At 54.4% G+C, this 20290-nt stretch overlaps 1 protein-coding gene across 38 annotated transcripts in view; it reads right to left on the reverse strand.

The window, feature by feature from the left end:
• Positions 1-484: 484 nt before the first annotated feature.
• Positions 485-20290, reverse strand: part of LOC129215757 (hornerin-like) — a 56917-nt gene continuing 37111 nt past the window's right edge. For 24 of the 38 annotated variants that reach the window (XM_054849462.1, XM_054849472.1, XM_054849471.1 and 21 more), the window contains 6 exons: positions 16508-16662; positions 11214-11368; positions 5921-6075; positions 2510-2725; positions 974-2165; positions 654-786 (listed from right to left, as the gene is read on the reverse strand). In XM_054849462.1, the coding sequence (XP_054705437.1) occupies positions 1998-2165; positions 2510-2725; positions 5921-6075; positions 11214-11368; positions 16508-16662 (849 nt within the window). In that variant the 3' untranslated portion in view covers positions 654-786; positions 974-1997. Of the gene's footprint in view, positions 787-973; positions 2166-2509; positions 2726-5920; positions 6076-6914; positions 7455-7798; positions 8015-11213; positions 11369-12207; positions 12748-13091; positions 13308-16507; positions 16663-17501; positions 18042-18385; positions 18602-20290 lie in introns of those variants that run through there. The other 14 variants (XM_054849489.1, XM_054849490.1, XM_054849474.1 and 11 more) reach the window with 10 other exon arrangements.

Here is a 20290-nt window from a genome sequence, read left to right on the forward strand (position 1 = left end):
CTCGGCATGAGACATTATTCATGGAAAAGTCTTATTTGGCTTTAGCATGCAATATAATCCTATAATGAAGATTCCAGTTAAAAATCTTTGGGTTTACATACCTCTCCACAAAGCTCTTGATCTCCTCGGTGGCTTCTTTATCTGCTTGCAACTTAGGCAAGGCGGACTCCAAGTATGCAGCAAGCTCGTCTATATTAAACCCAGATATTTTTGGAACCAGAGTGAGCTAATACAACTCCTTGATGCCTAGAGTGCTTTCCAAATCGTCATGCTTCCAGAGACAATCTTAGCACAAACGCAGGCCGCAAAGCCACGAAATCCTAGCGAGCGCCCTATCAAAATGCGGATTCAAAATCCATCTATTTTCCTGCTTGGGAATTCGTTTCCCCCAGTGTCCGCGCCTTTTCTGTGTGCCAGGGAGATCACTCAAAGTGAGCCCAAACGAGCCCAAAAGGAATCAGTCACTCGAGAATTCTGCTTTCCAGGGACAACGCCTGGCAGTGCATTTTTTTGCTGGATCATAAGCAACACCACATCGGCATTTCCAAATTTCCTGCCTCCACGGCAGCCTGCCGAAAGGGCAGGCCACAGGCCTTTTCCCCATCGCCTCCTCCACGCTGGAGAGTCCTACCTGCGCTCCACCAAGTGGGTGAAAGCAGCGTAGCTCCAGCAGCTCCTGCCCCGTGGGGAGTGCTGGATGCTGACACCTCTTTTGCTTGGCCCGGAGCAGATTCTCCGTTGCTTTCCTGCTCCCAGGGGTCCACTGGCCATGCACCGGGACTGTGCCTGGAAAGACAGAAAGCACATCCAGTTGTACACCCTGCTTATGGCAGTAATAACGGCCCCTTCCTATTCCACCTTTCCATATTGACCTCCCTTGAGAACGAGCACCCACAGGCACAAAGCTAAGCCCTGGGGGAGGAAAAAAGCCCAGGAGTCTCCCAAAGAGCACCCGCCTGCCGGGACCCCTTACCTGTCGTCCCTGTCCTGGCACTTGCTGTCGCACTGCTTCACCAGCGGCTGCACTGGGGACAAGTCGCTGGTGGTGGCCTCCCGGCACAGCTCGTCCCGGCCCTCCGGCCGCAGCTCATTGCCACCGCTGCTCCCTGAGGACACGGGCCCCCCCTGCGCCCTCCTGCCCCACAGGAACCGCCAGATCCTCTTCATGGCCCAGCAGGAATGGGCACTGCACCGCCTCACCTCACCTCTCCCCGGGGAGCGGCGGCAGGCAGGACTTGGCGGGCGCTGCCGGGTTCCAGACGCGAACAGAGGAGCTGAGCCCTGAGCTGGGGCACCCATCACCTCTCGCCTCCTGTATCGGCGGTACCCGCACTACCTGGAGGGGAGAAGAGTCCCGCCGCAGTAGGTGGGGACAGCCCAGAGCCATCTCCTCCCCATCGCGGCCGGCACTTCCTCGCTGCGGCTTTGGTGTCGAGGCTGCTGCTTCCCTGGAGCCACCTCTGCTGAAGGCTGCCAGAGGCTGCCCTTCCGTCGTGTTGCTCTTCCTTCGTTTCCACTCTGTCCTGTGGTGCTTTGGGGCAAACGGCCTTGAACGTTGTCGATGCTCCTGCTGGGTCTCCGTCTGCGTTGCTGCCGCTGCAGGCAGGGAGAGGCGATGGGCACTGGCGTGTCAGAGCTACCCCCTAAGAGCACGTCTGCAGTCAAAAGGGATCTGTTCAGTGCCTTGCCTTTGGGTTAGACTCTTCTTCTGAAGCGGGGATTAAGAAGAGGCCCAAGGAACGGCAGCCTCAAGGGGCCTGATGCTTTTCTTGGCTTCCCCGTGGGCTGAGGGGGTGAGCGCCGAGTGCTCTGTCGGAGGCTGAAGTCTGGATTCGGGGCCCCCTTGCCAGTACCCGGTGGAGACAGAGGATGGGGATGGGCTGGGAGCTGGGACTCGGGAAATGAGAGAGGGTCCCAGGTGGAGTCACCCGGGGTAAAGCCTTAAATGCTACATGCGTGCACGCAAGGACTCTTCCCTCCAGGTCAGGCAAATAATGCTATTTGGAGCTTTTTATTTCTGCCAGTTGCCGTGCGGTCTCCTCCTGCATGCTCCATGCTCTCTCCAGGTCCCATTTCAGAACTCTAATTGTCTGCATCAGTGGTTCTTTCCAAGAGGTGTCAGTGGTCTTGATCTCTTCTCTTCTGGCTTGAGCGGCTGCCTGTGTCTAAAGCAGAGGGTGCAACTTCAGGAAACAGGAAGAGAAAGACAACGCCCAGCCCTCTCAAAAAAACCTGCTCTTGCTGCCATTTTTATATTTTAACAGCCTACAACGCTGTATGGAGGAGGATGAGGAGAAGGCTGCGTATTCTTCAGGCACACGGGTCCCATGACGCGCACAGCAGCACTTTGATGCAGCCTTCTGCAGCTCCCCAGCTTCCCTACAGGAAAGCCAAACCCACCGCACTAACAAAGAGAACTAGATGCCCAAGACAAAACACCTAAAAGCCATGACCGCAGCCACAAGTGAACGCAACGCCGACTACACGTACAAATGGTCCGGGAACTGACCTGCAGACGTGGAGTGAGACCATGCATCTCTCCGTCTGCTTCTGGCGCTCGCTGCTCCCACTCTTCTCCATACAGCGCTGTTGTGGCATGACCCTCCTCAGGAGTCGCCAAGCGATGTGGCAGAAGAGCCGCCAGCTCTCGCAGCTCCTGATTTCTAGCTTTGAGCTGCAGAGATATTTCGGACTCCAACTCCAGCTGCGCGGAGAGCTCACACAGCTGTACGTGGGGAAAAAACAATCTGCCTTAGGCTCTCTGGGGCCGACAACCTCTGTGAAACTCCAGCAAATGTATGGACCGCGATCGTGGCTGTTATCCATCCTCTGCGTTTGCATTTCAGCCCAGGGAAAAGCCCCTTGGATGTCTGAACGTAAGCACGCCTTTCAGGCCCTTGCTGACAAGGCCGCTGCAGCTTCCATCCGTCCCTCCCTCCCAAAACGGCACCACGGCAAAGGCCCTCGTCTCCTTCTACAGCATCAGAAGGCCCCCGTGCCTGTGAAGATGCTCTTTTGCATTTCGTGGCATTCCCTGCATTTCCTTTTGCTTCCATCGCACTCCTGTTCTGCCCCGTTCCTTCTCATACCCACACCCCTGTGCTAATGCCAGGGGCGGGCAGCGTGGCGGGAGGAGACCAGAGGTTCAAGGCCTTACTTTCAGAGGGAGGGTGAAGCCTGGCTTACGAGGCAAAGGCAAACCAAAGGTTACTTTCCTTCCCCCAGAAACACCACTGCCAGGGAACTAGACGCCATCTTTGTGCGGAGGCCAAGAGAAGAAAAAACCGCGCAAAGAAAGCAGCCCGGCCCAGAGACGTTTGGGAGCGCGTGGCTTGCGATATCGCACCGTGGCCACAACCTTTGGATGGTGTCGGAAGAGTCTGGAAAGCGCACAGCTGCTTCGTTCTTCCCCACCCAGGTGCTGCCCCAGAACCCCCACTGCTTTGCCCCTCAGCCTCGACACAAGCTCCCTGAAGAGCCGGCTGAGTTTTACAGGGCGAGAGGGGAGGAGGCAGGAGCTAAAAGCACCCTGCGGTCTGGACAACAATTGTTAAGGATGTCGAAGCTCGTCACGGCCTCAGACAAATCTCTCCTGCATTCGTTCCCAGACTATTTTCTTCTCTCCTGGTCCGTGAAGGAAAGGAACAGCTTCCTATATGCTAACACGTTGACAGACTCGGTATACCTTGGCCTTAGCCTTGTCCAAGTCCTCTTGCAAGACGGAGTTTTCTTGCTTCAGGTAATCCCGTTGGCGTGTGCAAGCTTTCAGCGAACCTTCTGCTGTCAACAGCTTTCTGAAAGCATCGGCGAGCTCTCCTTGCAGCTGTGCCACTGTTCTCTAGGGCAACAACGTCACAGGAGTGTGAAGAAAGAGGTAAGAAGCCAAAATCTCTATTTTCACTGTCAGCTACTCGTTAGTTCATATACCGAGATCACTTTTCTAAGTGCATCGCAAAGCAGATTGTCCACGGGAAGAAGATGGCATCTGCACAGCTGACGATCTCTGCCATCCTTGGCAAGTGAAGACAACTAAAGAAATGTCATCTCTTAAGGAAGATTCCTGTTTCACAGCACGTTCTTCTCAGAAGATGCTGAGGCTGTGCCTTGGCGGGGTCGTGCTTGTTTCTTAAGATAATGCCAAAACCAAATCGGATGCCGATGCAAGCGCTGGAGTTGTCCCGCGGCCCTTTCTCCAGCGATCAGAGGCAAGGCTTCCTATAGCCAACTCTGCGTACCAGCCTTTACGCTCTTCTTCTGCTACGCAAACAAAAACCAATGCATGCCTAAGCATTTCTATGTACATACGTGTCCATAAGCACGTCTGAAGGCTTGCCAGGACCTTCCGCAATTGCCACAAAACCAGGACAAACCAGAACCGACCTGAGTGATGGACTCCCAGGCACCTACCTTGTACCTGGCGACTTTTAGAAGCGCCGGATAGCCTTGCTCCCCTTTAAGGCAGTGCTCACCTCACCTCTTTTCCTACTTTGTCAAAGGCATCACGGCATCACTCACCATTTGTTCCTGGGCGGTCTTGTTCTTCATGTCTTCCAGCTGCTGGCGGAGTAAAAGGTTTTCACTCTGGAGCTGGGCCAGTTCATTTGCCTGATTCTGGGCCTGATTTAATTCTCTTTCTCTCATTTCTAAAGCCAATGTCTTTTCTGAGAGAGTTTCTTTCAGGTTATCCACTTGCTTTTCCAGCCCGCTCGTCTTTCTTTCGGCTTTCCTCAGCTTCTGACGGAGTGAAAGGTTTTCACTCTGGAGCTGGGCCAGTTGTTGCTGCAGCCGTTCCGCCTTCTCGACGGCATCTTTTCTCTCTTGTTCTTTCTTAAAGTGTAGAGCATACTGCTTCTTTGCCTGCCTATGGGCTTGACTCAATTCTCTCTCGTGTGTAAAGCCAATGTCTTTTCCTGGAGAGTCTCTTTCAGTTGGCCCACTTCCTTTTCCAGCCTGCTCGCTTTTCTTTCGGCTTCGCTCAGCTGCTGAGACAACCTCTTGTTGGTTTCCATCATGTGAGACACATGCGTACGTATACTGAGCCGATGGTCACGTTCTCTCAGAAACAACTCTAATACCCGATCGCTTCCAGCGCTCAGGCGGGAAGGGCAGGGATCCAGCCCTTCCGTTGGTATTTGGGCTCTGACGTCTTCTGCCTGGTCCAAGTTAAAGAACGCAAACGGACACAACTGAGGAAATCAGCTCGAAACAGGAGATAGTGGCAGCATTTCATCTAGCCAGAAGAGGACTGTCACCAACTTGAAGTCAGATGATCAAAGAGTTTTCAACAACTCTGCATGAGACATTATTCATGGAAAAGTCTTATTTGGCTTTAGCATGCAATATAATCCTATAATGAAGATTCCAGTTAAAAATCTTTGGGTTTACATACCTCTCCACCAAAGCTCTCGACCTCCTCGGTGGCTTCTTCATCTGCTTGCAACTTAGGCAAGGCGGACTCCAAGTATGCGGCAAGCTCGTCTATATTAAACCCAGATATTTTTGGAACCAGAGTGAGCTAATACAACTCCTTGATGCCTAGAGTGCTTTCCAAATCGTCATGCTTCCAGAGACAATCTTAGCACAAACGCAGGCCGCAAAGCCACGAAATCCTAGTGAGCGCCCTATCAAAATGCGGATTCAAAATCCATCTATTTTCCTGCTTGGGAATTCGTTTCCCCCAGTGTCCGCGCCTTTTCTGTGTGCCAGGGAGATCACTCAAAGTGAGCCCAAACGAGCCCAAAAGGAATCAGTCACTCGAGAATTCTGCTTTCCAGGGACAACGCCTGGCAGTGCATTTTTTTGCTGGATCATAAGCAACACCACATCGGCATTTCCAAATTTCCTGCCTCCACGGCAGCCTGCCGAAAGGGCAGGCCACAGGCCTTTTCCCCATCGCCTCCTCCACGCTGGAGAGTCCTACCTGCGCTCCACCAAGTGGGTGAAAGCAGCGTAGCTCCAGCAGCTCCTGCCCCGTGGGGAGTGCTGGATGCTGACACCTCTTTTGCTTGGCCCGGAGCAGATTCTCCGTTGCTTTCCTGCTCCCAGGGGTCCACTGGCCATGCACCGGGACTGTGCCTGGAAAGACAGAAAGCACATCCAGTTGTACACCCTGCTTATGGCAGTAATAACGGCCCCTTCCTATTCCACCTTTCCATATTGACCTCCCTTGAGAACGAGCACCCACAGGCACAAAGCTAAGCCCTGGGGGAGGAAAAAAGCCCAGGAGTCTCCCAAAGAGCACCCGCCTGCCGGGACCCCTTACCTGTCGTCCCTGTCCTGGCACTTGCTGTCGCACTGCTTCACCAGCGGCTGCACTGGGGACAAGTCGCTGGTGGTGGCCTCCCGGCACAGCTCGTCCCGGCCCTCCGGCCGCAGCTCATTGCCACCGCTGCTCCCTGAGGACACGGGCCCCCCCTGCGCCCTCCTGCCCCACAGGAACCGCCAGATCCTCTTCATGGCCCAGCAGGAATGGGCACTGCACCGCCTCGCCTCACCTCTCCCCGGGGAGCGGCGGCAGGCAGGACTTGGCGGGCGCTGCCGGGTTCCAGACGCGAACAGAGGAGCTGAGCCCTGAGCTGGGGCACCCATCACCTCTCGCCTCCTGTATCGGCGGTACCCGCACTACCTGGAGGGGAGAAGAGTCCCGCCGCAGTAGGTGGGGACAGCCCAGAGCCATCTCCTCCCCATCGCGGCCGGCACTTCCTCGCTGCGGCTTTGGTGTCGAGGCTGCTGCTTCCCTGGAGCCACCTCTGCTGAAGGCTGCCAGAGGCTGCCCTTCCGTCGTGTTGCTCTTCCTTCGTTTCCACTCTGTCCTGTGGTGCTTTGGGGCAAACGGCCTTGAACGTTGTCGATGCTCCTGCTGGGTCTCCGTCTGCGTTGCTGCCGCTGCAGGCAGGGAGAGGCGATGGGCACTGGCGTGTCAGAGCTACCCCCTAAGAGCACGTCTGCAGTCAAAAGGGATCTGTTCAGTGCCTTGCCTTTGGGTTAGACTCTTCTTCTGAAGCGGGGATTAAGAAGAGGCCCAAGGAACGGCAGCCTCAAGGGGCCTGATGCTTTTCTTGGCTTCCCCGTGGGCTGAGGGGGTGAGCGCCGAGTGCTCTGTCGGAGGCTGAAGTCTGGATTCGGGGCCCCCTTGCCAGTACCCGGTGGAGACAGAGGATGGGGATGGGCTGGGAGCTGGGACTCGGGAAATGAGAGAGGGTCCCAGGTGGAGTCACCCGGGGTAAAGCCTTAAATGCTACATGCGTGCACGCAAGGACTCTTCCCTCCAGGTCAGGCAAATAATGCTATTTGGAGCTTTTTATTTCTGCCAGTTGCCGTGCGGTCTCCTCCTGCATGCTCCATGCTCTCTCCAGGTCCCGTTTCAGAACTCTAATTGTCTGCATCAGTGGTTCTTTCCAAGAGGTGTCAGTGGTCTTGATCTCTTCTCTTCTGGCTTGAGCGGCTGCCTGTGTCTAAAGCAGAGGGTGCAACTTCAGGAAACAGGAAGAGAAAGACAACGCCCAGCCCTCTCAAAAAAACCTGCTCTTGCTGCCATTTTTATATTTTAACAGCCTACAACGCTGTATGGAGGAGGATGAGGAGAAGGCTGCGTATTCTTCAGGCACACGGGTCCCATGACGCGCACAGCAGCACTTTGATGCAGCCTTCTGCAGCTCCCCAGCTTCCCTACAGGAAAGCCAAACCCACCGCACTAACAAAGAGAACTAGATGCCCAAGACAAAACACCTAAAAGCCATGACCGCAGCCACAAGTGAACGCAACGCCGACTACACGTACAAATGGTCCGGGAACTGACCTGCAGACGTGGAGTGAGACCATGCATCTCTCCGTCTGCTTCTGGCGCTCGCTGCTCCCACTCTTCTCCATACAGCGCTGTTGTGGCATGACCCTCCTCAGGAGTCGCCAAGCGATGTGGCAGAAGAGCCGCCAGCTCTCGCAGCTCCTGATTTCTAGCTTTGAGCTGCAGAGATATTTCGGACTCCAACTCCAGCTGCGCGGAGAGCTCACACAGCTGTACGTGGGGAAAAAACAATCTGCCTTAGGCTCTCTGGGGTCGACAACCTCTGTGAAACTCCAGCAAATGTATGGACCGCGATCGTGGCTGTTATCCATCCTCTGCGTTTGCATTTCAGCCCAGGGAAAAGCCCCTTGGATGTCTGAACGTAAGCACGCCTTTCAGGCCCTTGCTGACAAGGCCGCTGCAGCTTCCATCCGTCCCTCCCTCCCAAAACGGCACCACGGCAAAGGCCCTCGTCTCCTTCTACAGCATCAGAAGGCCCCCGTGCCTGTGAAGATGCTCTTTTGCATTTCGTGGCATTCCCTGCATTTCCTTTTGCTTCCATCGCACTCCTATTCTGCCCCGTTCCTTCTCATACCCACACCCCTGTGCTAATGCCAGGGGCGGGCAGCGTGGCGGGAGGAGACCAGAGGTTCAAGGCCTTACTTTCAGAGGGAGGGTGAAGCCTGGCTTACGAGGCAAAGGCAAACCAAAGGTTACTTTCCTTCCCCCAGAAACACCACTGCCAGGGAACTAGACGCCATCTTTGTGCGGAGGCCAAGAGAAGAAAAAACCGCGCAAAGAAAGCAGCCCGGCCCAGAGACGTTTGGGAGCGCGTGGCTTGCGATATCGCACCGTGGCCACAACCTTTGGATGGTGTCGGAAGAGTCTGGAAAGCGCACAGCTGCTTCGTTCTTCCCCACCCAGGTGCTGCCCCAGAACCCCCACTGCTTTGCCCCTCAGCCTCGACACAAGCTCCCTGAAGAGCCGGCTGAGTTTTACAGGGCGAGAGGGGAGGAGGCAGGAGCTAAAAGCACCCTGCGGTCTGGACAACAATTGTTAAGGATGTCGAAGCTCGTCACGGCCTCAGACAAATCTCTCCTGCATTCGTTCCCAGACTATTTTCTTCTCTCCTGGTCCGTGAAGGAAAGGAACAGCTTCCTATATGCTAACACGTTGACAGACTCGGTATACCTTGGCCTTAGCCTTGTCCAAGTCCTCTTGCAAGACGGAGTTTTCTTGCTTCAGGTAATCCCGTTGGCGTGTGCAAGCTTTCAGCGAACCTTCTGCTGTCAACAGCTTTCTGAAAGCATCGGCGAGCTCTCCTTGCAGCTGTGCCACTGTTCTCTAGGGCAACAACGTCACAGGAGTGTGAAGAAAGAGGTAAGAAGCCAAAATCTCTATTTTCACTGTCAGCTACTCGTTAGTTCATATACCGAGATCACTTTTCTAAGTGCATCGCAAAGCAGATTGTCCACGGGAAGAAGATGGCATCTGCACAGCTGACGATCTCTGCCATCCTTGGCAAGTGAAGACAACTAAAGAAATGTCATCTCTTAAGGAAGATTCCTGTTTCACAGCACGTTCTTCTCAGAAGATGCTGAGGCTGTGCCTTGGCGGGGTCGTGCTTGTTTCTTAAGATAATGCCAAAACCAAATCGGATGCCGATGCAAGCGCTGGAGTTGTCCCGCGGCCCTTTCTCCAGCGATCAGAGGCAAGGCTTCCTATAGCCAACTCTGCGTACCAGCCTTTACGCTCTTCTTCTGCTACGCAAACAAAAACCAATGCATGCCTAAGCATTTCTATGTACATACGTGTCCATAAGCACGTCTGAAGGCTTGCCAGGACCTTCCGCAATTGCCACAAAACCAGGACAAACCAGAACCGACCTGAGTGATGGACTCCCAGGCATGTACCTTGTACCTGGCGACTTTTAGAAGCGCCGGATAGCCTTGCTCCCCTTTAAGGCAGTGCTCACCTCACCTCTTTTCCTACTTTGTCAAAGGCATCACGGCATCACTCACCATTTGTTCCTGGGCGGTCTTGTTCTTCATGTCTTCCAGCTGCTGGCGGAGTAAAAGGTTTTCACTCTGGAGCTGGGCCAGTTCATTTGCCTGATTCTGGGCCTGATTTAATTCTCTTTCTCTCATTTCTAAAGCCAATGTCTTTTCTGAGAGAGTTTCTTTCAGGTTATCCACTTGCTTTTCCAGCCCGCTCGTCTTTCTTTCGGCTTTCCTCAGCTTCTGACGGAGTGAAAGGTTTTCACTCTGGAGCTGGGCCAGTTGTTGCTGCAGCCGTTCCGCCTTCTCGACGGCATCTTTTCTCTCTTGTTCTTTCTTAAAGTGTAGAGCATACTGCTTCTTTGCCTGCCTATGGGCTTGACTCAATTCTCTTTCTCTCGTGTGTAAAGCCAATGTCTTTTCCTGGAGAGTCTCTTTCAGTTGGCCCACTTCCTTTTCCAGCCTGCTCGCTTTTCTTTCGGCTTCGCTCAGCTGCTGAGACAACCTCTTGTTGGTTTCCATCATGTGAGACACATGCGTATGTATACTGAGCCGATGGTCACGTTCTCTCAGAAACAACTCTAATACCCGATCGCTTCCAGCGCTCAGGCGGGAAGGGCAGGGATCCAGCCCTTCCGTTGGTATTTGGGCTCTGACGTCTTCTGCCTGGTCCAAGTTAAAGAACGCAAACGGACACAACTGAGGAAATCAGCTCGAAACAGGAGATAGTGGCAGCATTTCATCGAACCAGAAGAGGACTGTCACCAACTTGAAGTCAGATGATCAAAGAGTTTTCAACAACTCGGCATGAGACATTATTCATGGAAAAGTCTTATTTGGCTTTAGCATGCAATATAATCCTATAATGAAGATTCCAGTTAAAAATCTTTGGGTTTACATACCTCTCCACCAAAGCTCTTGACCTCCTCGGTGGCTTCTTCATCTGCTTGCAACTTAGGCAAGGCGGACTCCAAGTATGCGGCAAGCTCGTCTATATTAAACCCAGATATTTTTGGAACCAGAGTGAGCTAATACAACTCCTTGATGCCTAGAGTGCTTTCCAAATCGTCATGCTTCCAGAGACAATCTTAGCACAAACGCAGGCCGCAAAGCCACGAAATCCTAGCGAGCGCCCTATCAAAATGCGGATTCAAAATCCATCTATTTTCCTGCTTGGGAATTCGTTTCCCCCAGTGTCCGCGCCTTTTCTGTGTGCCAGGGAGATCACTCAAAGTGAGCCCAAACGAGCCCAAAAGGAATCAGTCTCTCGAGAATTCTGCTTTCCAGGGACAACGCCTGGCAGTGCATTTTTTTGCTGGATCATAAGCAACACCACATCGGCATTTCCAAATTTCCTGCCTCCACGGCAGCCTGCCGAAAGGGCAGGCCACAGGCCTTTTCCCCATCGCCTCCTCCACGCTGGAGAGTCCTACCTGCGCTCCACCAAGTGGGTGAAAGCAGCGTAGCTCCAGCAGCTCCTGCCCCGTGGGGAGTGCTGGATGCTGACACCTCTTTTGCTTGGCCCGGAGCAGATTCTCCGTTGCTTTCCTGCTCCCAGGGGTCCACTGGCCATGCACCGGGACTGTGCCTGGAAAGACAGAAAGCACATCCAGTTGTACACCCTGCTTATGGCAGTAGTAACGGCCCCTTCCTATTCCACCTTTCCATATTGACCTCCCTTGAGAACGAGCACCCACAGGCACAAAGCTAAGCCCTGGGGGAGGAAAAAAGCCCAGGAGTCTCCCAAAGAGCACCTGCCTGCCGGGACCCCTTACCTGTCGTCCCTGTCCTGGCACTTGCTGTCGCACTGCTTCACCAGCGGCTGCACTGGGGACAAGTCGCTGGTGGTGGCCTCCCGGCACAGCTCGTCCCGGCCCTCCGGCCGCAGCTCATTGCCACCGCTGCTCCCTGAGGACACGGGCCCCCCCTGCGCCCTCCTGCCCCACAGGAACCGCCAGATCCTCTTCATGGCCCAGCAGGAATGGGCACTGCACCGCCTCGCCTCACCTCTCCCCGGGGAGCGGCGGCAGGCAGGACTTGGCGGGCGCTGCCGGGTTCCAGACGCGAACAGAGGAGCTGAGCCCTGAGCTGGGGCACCCATCACCTCTCGCCTCCTGTATCGGCGGTACCCGCACTACCTGGAGGGGAGAAGAGTCCCGCCGCAGTAGGTGGGGACAGCCCAGAGCCATCTCCTCCCCATCGCGGCCGGCACTTCCTCGCTGCGGCTTTGGTGTCGAGGCTGCTGCTTCCCTGGAGCCACCTCTGCTGAAGGCTGCCAGAGGCTGCCCTTCCGTCGTGTTGCTCTTCCTTCGTTTCCACTCTGTCCTGTGGTGCTTTGGGGCAAACGGCCTTGAACGTTGTCGATGCTCCTGCTGGGTCTCCGTCTGCGTTGCTGCCGCTGCAGGCAGGGAGAGGCGATGGGCACTGGCGTGTCAGAGCTACCCCCTAAGAGCACGTCTGCAGTCAAAAGGGATCTGTTCAGTGCCTTGCCTTTGGGTTAGACTCTTCTTCTGAAGCGGGGATTAAGAAGAGGCCCAAGGAACGGCAGCCTCAAGGGGCCTGATGCTTTTCTTGGCTTCCCCGTGGGCTGAGGGGGTGAGCGCCGAGTGCTCTGTCGGAGGCTGAAGTCTGGATTCGGGGCCCCCTTGCCAGTACCCGGTGGAGACAGAGGATGGGGATGGGCTGGGAGCTGGGACTCGGGAAATGAGAGAGGGTCCCAGGTGGAGTCACCCGGGGTAAAGCCTTAAATGCTACATGCGTGCACGCAAGGACTCTTCCCTCCAGGTCAGGCAAATAATGCTATTTGGAGCTTTTTATTTCTGCCAGTTGCCGTGCGGTCTCCTCCTGCATGCTCCATGCTCTCTCCAGGTCCCGTTTCAGAACTCTAATTGTCTGCATCAGTGGTTCTTTCCAAGAGGTGTCAGTGGTCTTGATCTCTTCTCTTCTGGCTTGAGCGGCTGCCTGTGTCTAAAGCAGAGGGTGCAACTTCAGGAAACAGGAAGAGAAAGACAACGCCCAGCCCTCTCAAAAAAACCTGCTCTTGCTGCCATTTTTATATTTTAACAGCCTACAACGCTGTATGGAGGAGGATGAGGAGAAGGCTGCGTATTCTTCAGGCACACGGGTCCCATGACGCGCACAGCAGCACTTTGATGCAGCCTTCTGCAGCTCCCCAGCTTCCCTACAGGAAAGCCAAACCCACCGCACTAACAAAGAGAACTAGATGCCCAAGACAAAACACCTAAAAGCCATGACCGCAGCCACAAGTGAACGCAACGCCGACTACACGTACAAATGGTCCGGGAACTGACCTGCAGACGTGGAGTGAGACCATGCATCTCTCCGTCTGCTTCTGGCGCTCGCTGCTCCCACTCTTCTCCATACAGCGCTGTTGTGGCATGACCCTCCTCAGGAGTCGCCAAGCGATGTGGCAGAAGAGCCGCCAGCTCTCGCAGCTCCTGATTTCTAGCTTTGAGCTGCAGAGATATTTCGGACTCCAACTCCAGCTGCGCGGAGAGCTCACACAGCTGTACGTGGGGAAAAAACAATCTGCCTTAGGCTCTCTGGGGCCGACAACCTCTGTGAAACTCCAGCAAATGTATGGACCGCGATCGTGGCTGTTATCCATCCTCTGCGTTTGCATTTCAGCCCAGGGAAAAGCCCCTTGGATGTCTGAACGTAAGCACGCCTTTCAGGCCCTTGCTGACAAGGCCGCTGCAGCTTCCATCCGTCCCTCCCTCCCAAAACGGCACCACGGCAAAGGCCCTCGTCTCCTTCTACAGCATCAGAAGGCCCCCGTGCCTGTGAAGATGCTCTTTTGCATTTCGTGGCATTCCCTGCATTTCCTTTTGCTTCCATCGCACTCCTGTTCTGCCCCGTTCCTTCTCATACCCACACCCCTGTGCTAATGCCAGGGGCGGGCAGCGTGGCGGGAGGAGACCAGAGGTTCAAGGCCTTACTTTCAGAGGGAGGGTGAAGCCTGGCTTACGAGGCAAAGGCAAACCAAAGGTTACTTTCCTTCCCCCAGAAACACCACTGCCAGGGAACTAGACGCCATCTTTGTGCGGAGGCCAAGAGAAGAAAAAAACCGCGCAAAGAAAGCAGCCCGGCCCAGAGACGTTTGGGAGCGCGTGGCTTGCGATATCGCACCGTGGCCACAACCTTTGGATGGTGTCGGAAGAGTCTGGAAAGCGCACAGCTGCTTCGTTCTTCCCCACCCAGGTGCTGCCCCAGAACCCCCACTGCTTTGCCCCTCAGCCTCGACACAAGCTCCCTGAAGAGCCGGCTGAGTTTTACAGGGCGAGAGGGGAGGAGGCAGGAGCTAAAAGCACCCTGCGGTCTGGACAACAATTGTTAAGGATGTCGAAGCTCGTCACGGCCTCAGACAAATCTCTCCTGCATTCGTTCCCAGACTATTTTCTTCTCTCCTGGTCCGTGAAGGAAAGGAACAGCTTCCTATATGCTAACACGTTGACAGACTCGGTATACCTTGGCCTTAGCCTTGTCCAAGTCCTCTTGCAAGACGGAGTTTTCTTGCTTCAGGTAATCCCGTTGGCGTGTGCAAGCTTTCAGCGAACCTTCTGCTGTCAACAGCTTTCTGAAAGCATCGGCGAGCTCTCCTTGCAGCTGTGCCACTGTTCTCTAGGGCAACAACGTCACAGGAGTGTGAAGAAAGAGGTAAGAAGCCAAAATCTCTATTTTCACTGTCAGCTACTCGTTAGTTCATATACCGAGATCACTTTTCTAAGTGCATCGCAAAGCAGATTGTCCACGGGAAGAAGATGGCATCTGCACAGCTGACGATCTCTGCCATCCTTGGCAAGTGAAGACAACTAAAGAAATGTCATCTCTTAAGGAAGATTCCTGTTTCACAGCACGTTCTTCTCAGAAGATGCTGAGGCTGTGCCTTGGCGGGGTCGTGCTTGTTTCTTAAGATAATGCCAAAACCAAATCGGATGCCGATGCAAGCGCTGGAGTTGTCCCGCGGCCCTTTCTCCAGCGATCAGAGGCAAGGCTTCCTATAGCCAACTCTGCGTACCAGCCTTTACGCTCTTCTTCTGCTACGCAAACAAAAACCAATGCATGCCTAAGCATTTCTATGTACATACGTGTCCATAAGCATGTCTGAAGGCTTGCCAGGACCTTCCGCAATTGCCACAAAACCAGGACAAACCAGAACCGACCTGAGTGATGGACTCCCAGGCACGTACCTTGTACCTGGCGACTTTTAGAAGCGCCGGATAGCCTTGCTCCCCTTTAAGGCAGTGCTCACCTCACCTCTTTTCCTACTTTGTCAAAGGCATCACGGCATCACTCACCATTTGTTCCTGGGCGGTCTTGTTCTTCATGTCTTCCAGCTGCTGGCGGAGTAAAAGGTTTTCACTCTGGAGCTGGGCCAGTTCATTTGCCTGATTCTGGGCCTGATTTAATTCTCTTTCTCTCATTTCTAAAGCCAATGTCTTTTCTGAGAGAGTTTCTTTCAGGTTATCCACTTGCTTTTCCAGCCCGCTCGTCTTTCTTTCGGCTTTCCTCAGCTTCTGACGGAGCGAAAGGTTTTCACTCTGGAGCTGGGCCAGTTGTTGCTGCAGCCGTTCCGCCTTCTCGACGGCATCTTTTCTCTCTTGTTCTTTCTTAAAGTGTAGAGCATACCGCTTCTTTGCCTGCCTATGGGCTTGACTCAATTCTCTTTCTCTCGTGTGTAAAGCCAATGTCTTTTCCTGGAGAGTCTCTTTCAGTTGGCCCACTTCCTTTTCCAGCCTGCTCGCTTTTCTTTCGGCTTCGCTCAGCTGCTGAGACAACCTCTTGTTGGTTTCCATCATGTGAGACACATGCGTACGTATACTGAGCCGATGGTCACGTTCTCTCAGAAACAACTCTAATACCCGATCGCTTCCAGCGCTCAGGCGGGAAGGGCAGGGATCCAGCCCTTCCGTTGGTATTTGGGCTCTGACGTCTTCTGCCTGGTCCAAGTTAAAGAACGCAAACGGACACAACTGAGGAAATCAGCTCGAAACAGGAGATAGTGGCAGCATTTCATCTAGCCAGAAGAGGACTGTCACCAACTTGAAGTCAGATGATCAAAGAGTTTTCAACAACTCGGCATGAGACATTATTCATGGAAAAGTCTTATTTGGCTTTAGCATGCAATATAATCCTATAATGAAGATTCCAGTTAAAAATCTTTGGGTTTACATACCTCTCCACCAAAGCTCTTGACCTCCTCGGTGGCTTCTTCATCTGCTTGCAACTTAGGGAAGACGGACTCCAAGTATGCGGCAAGCTCGTCTATATTAAACCCAGATATTTTTGGAACCAGAGTGAGCTAATACAACTCCTTGATGCCTAGAGTGCTTTCCAAATCGTCATGCTTCCAGAGACAATCTTAGCACAAACGCAGGCCGCAAAGCCACGAAATCCTAGCGAGCGCCCTATCAAAATGCGGATTCAAAATCCATCTATTTTCCTGCTTGGGAATTCGTTTCCCCCAGTGTCCGCGCCTTTTCTGTGTGCCAGGGAGATCACTCAAAGTGAGCCCAAACGAGCCCAAAAGGAATCAGTCTCTCGAGAATTCTGCTTTCCAGGGACAACGCCTGGCAGTGCATTTTTTTGCTGGATCATAAGCAACACCACATCGGCATTTCCAAATTTCCTGCCTCCACGGCAGCCTGCCGAAAGGGCAGGCCACAGGCCTTTTCCCCATCGCCTCCTCCACGCTGGAGAGTCCTACCTGCGCTCCACCAAGTGGGTGAAAGCAGCGTAGCTCCAGCAGCTCCTGCCCCGTGGGGAGTGCTGGATGCTGACACCTCTTTTGCTTGGCCCGGAGCAGATTCTCCGTTGCTTTCCTGCTCCCAGGGGTCCACTGGCCATGCACCGGGACTGTGCCTGGAAAGACAGAAAGCACATCCAGTTGTACACCCTGCTTATGGCAGTAATAACGGCCCCTTCCTATTCCACCTTTCCATATTGACCTCCCTTGAGAACGAGCACCCACAGGCACAAAGCTAAGCCCTGGGGGAGGAAAAAAGCCCAGGAGTCTCCCAAAGAGCACCCGCCTGCCGGGACCCCTTACCTGTCGTCCCTGTCCTGGCACTTGCTGTCGCACTGCTTCACCAGCGGCTGCACTGGGGACAAGTCGCTGGTGGTGGCCTCCCGGCACAGCTCGTCCCGGCCCTCCGGCCGCAGCTCATTGCCACCGCTGCTCCCTGAGGACACGGGCCCCCCCTGCGCCCTCCTGCCCCACAGGAACCGCCAGATCCTCTTCATGGCCCAGCAGGAATGGGCACTGCACCGCCTCGCCTCACCTCTCCCCGGGGAGCGGCGGCAGGCAGGACTTGGCGGGCGCTGCCGGGTTCCAGACGCGAACAGAGGAGCTGAGCCCTGAGCTGGGGCACCCATCACCTCTCGCCTCCTGTATCGGCGGTACCCGCACTACCTGGAGGGGAGAAGAGTCCCGCCGCAGTAGGTGGGGACAGCCCAGAGCCATCTCCTCCCCATCGCGGCCGGCACTTCCTCGCTGCGGCTTTGGTGTCGAGGCTGCTGCTTCCCTGGAGCCACCTCTGCTGAAGGCTGCCAGAGGCTGCCCTTCCGTCGTGTTGCTCTTCCTTCGTTTCCACTCTGTCCTGTGGTGCTTTGGGGCAAACGGCCTTGAACGTTGTCGATGCTCCTGCTGGGTCTCCGTCTGCGTTGCTGCCGCTGCAGGCAGGGAGAGGCGATGGGCACTGGCGTGTCAGAGCTACCCCCTAAGAGCACGTCTGCAGTCAAAAGGGATCTGTTCAGTGCCTTGCCTTTGGGTTAGACTCTTCTTCTGAAGCGGGGATTAAGAAGAGGCCCAAGGAACGGCAGCCTCAAGGGGCCTGATGCTTTTCTTGGCTTCCCCGTGGGCTGAGGGGGTGAGCGCCGAGTGCTCTGTCGGAGGCTGAAGTCTGGATTCGGGGCCCCCTTGCCAGTACCCGGTGGAGACAGAGGATGGGGATGGGCTGGGAGCTGGGACTCGGGAAATGAGAGAGGGTCCCAGGTGGAGTCACCCGGGGTAAAGCCTTAAATGCTACATGCGTGCACGCAAGGACTCTTCCCTCCAGGTCAGGCAAATAATGCTATTTGGAGCTTTTTATTTCTGCCAGTTGCCGTGCGGTCTCCTCCTGCATGCTCCATGCTCTCTCCAGGTCCCGTTTCAGAACTCTAATTGTCTGCATCAGTGGTTCTTTCCAAGAGGTGTCAGTGGTCTTGATCTCTTCTCTTCTGGCTTGAGCGGCTGCCTGTGTCTAAAGCAGAGGGTGCAACTTCAGGAAACAGGAAGAGAAAGACAACGCCCAGCCCTCTCAAAAAAACCTGCTCTTGCTGCCATTTTTATATTTTAACAGCCTACAACGCTGTATGGAGGAGGATGAGGAGAAGGCTGCGTATTCTTCAGGCACACGGGTCCCATGACGCGCACAGCAGCACTTTGATGCAGCCTTCTGCAGCTCCCCAGCTTCCCTACAGGAAAGCCAAACCCACCGCACTAACAAAGAGAACTAGATGCCCAAGACAAAACACCTAAAAGCCATGACCGCAGCCACAAGTGAACGCAACGCCGACTACACGTACAAATGGTCCGGGAACTGACCTGCAGACGTGGAGTGAGACCATGCATCTCTCCGTCTGCTTCTGGCGCTCGCTGCTCCCACTCTTCTCCATACAGCGCTGTTGTGGCATGACCCTCCTCAGGAGTCGCCAAGCGATGTGGCAGAAGAGCCGCCAGCTCTCGCAGCTCCTGATTTCTAGCTTTGAGCTGCAGAGATATTTCGGACTCCAACTCCAGCTGCGCGGAGAGCTCACACAGCTGTACGTGGGGAAAAAACAATCTGCCTTAGGCTCTCTGGGGCCGACAACCTCTGTGAAACTCCAGCAAATGTATGGACCGCGATCGTGGCTGTTATCCATCCTCTGCGTTTGCATTTCAGCCCAGGGAAAAGCCCCTTGGATGTCTGAACGTAAGCACGCCTTTCAGGCCCTTGCTGACAAGGCCGCTGCAGCTTCCATCCGTCCCTCCCTCCCAAAACGGCACCACGGCAAAGGCCCTCGTCTCCTTCTACAGCATCAGAAGGCCCCCGTGCCTGTGAAGATGCTCTTTTGCATTTCGTGGCATTCCCTGCATTTCCTTTTGCTTCCATCGCACTCCTGTTCTGCCCCGTTCCTTCTCATACCCACACCCCTGTGCTAATGCCAGGGGCGGGCAGCGTGGCGGGAGGAGACCAGAGGTTCAAGGCCTTACTTTCAGAGGGAGGGTGAAGCCTGGCTTACGAGGCAAAGGCAAACCAAAGGTTACTTTCCTTCCCCCAGAAACACCACCGCCAGGGAACTAGACGCCATCTTTGTGCGGAGGCCAAGAGAAGAAAAAAACCGCGCAAAGAAAGCAGCCCGGCCCAGAGACGTTTGGGAGCGCGTGGCTTGCGATATCGCACCGTGGCCACAACCTTTGGATGGTGTCGGAAGAGTCTGGAAAGCGCACAGCTGCTTCGTTCTTCCCCACCCAGGTGCTGCCCCAGAACCCCCACTGCTTTGCCCCTCAGCCTCGACACAAGCTCCCTGAAGAGCCGGCTGAGTTTTACAGGGCGAGAGGGGAGGAGGCAGGAGCTAAAAGCACCCTGCGGTCTGGACAACAATTGTTAAGGATGTCGAAGCTCGTCACGGCCTCAGACAAATCTCTCCTGCATTCGTTCCCAGACTATTTTCTTCTCTCCTGGTCCGTGAAGGAAAGGAACAGCTTCCTATATGCTAACACGTTGACAGACTCGGTATACCTTGGCCTTAGCCTTGTCCAAGTCCTCTTGCAAGACGGAGTTTTCTTGCTTCAGGTAATCCCGTTGGCGTGTGCAAGCTTTCAGCGAACCTTCTGCTGTCAACAGCTTTCTGAAAGCATCGGCGAGCTCTCCTTGCAGCTGTGCCACTGTTCTCTAGGGCAACAACGTCACAGGAGTGTGAAGAAAGAGGTAAGAAGCCAAAATCTCTATTTTCACTGTCAGCTACTCGTTAGTTCATATACCGAGATCACTTTTCTAAGTGCATCGCAAAGCAGATTGTCCACGGGAAGAAGATGGCATCTGCACAGCTGACGATCTCTGCCATCCTTGGCAAGTGAAGACAACTAAAGAAATGTCATCTCTTAAGGAAGATTCCTGTTTCACAGCACGTTCTTCTCAGAAGATGCTGAGGCTGTGCCTTGGCGGGGTCGTGCTTGTTTCTTAAGATAATGCCAAAACCAAATCGGATGCCGATGCAAGCGCTGGAGTTGTCCCGCGGCCCTTTCTCCAGCGATCAGAGGCAAGGCTTCCTATAGCCAACTCTGCGTACCAGCCTTTACGCTCTTCTTCTGCTACGCAAACAAAAACCAATGCATGCCTAAGCATTTCTATGTACATACGTGTCCATAAGCACGTCTGAAGGCTTGCCAGGACCTTCCGCAATTGCCACAAAACCAGGACAAACCAGAACCGACCTGAGTGATGGACTCCCAGGCACGTACCTTGTA

This window comes from Grus americana, chromosome 21 (genome assembly GCF_028858705.1).
Source record: "Grus americana isolate bGruAme1 chromosome 21, bGruAme1.mat, whole genome shotgun sequence".
In the NCBI taxonomy this organism is placed as follows: Eukaryota; Metazoa; Chordata; class Aves; order Gruiformes; family Gruidae; genus Grus; species Grus americana.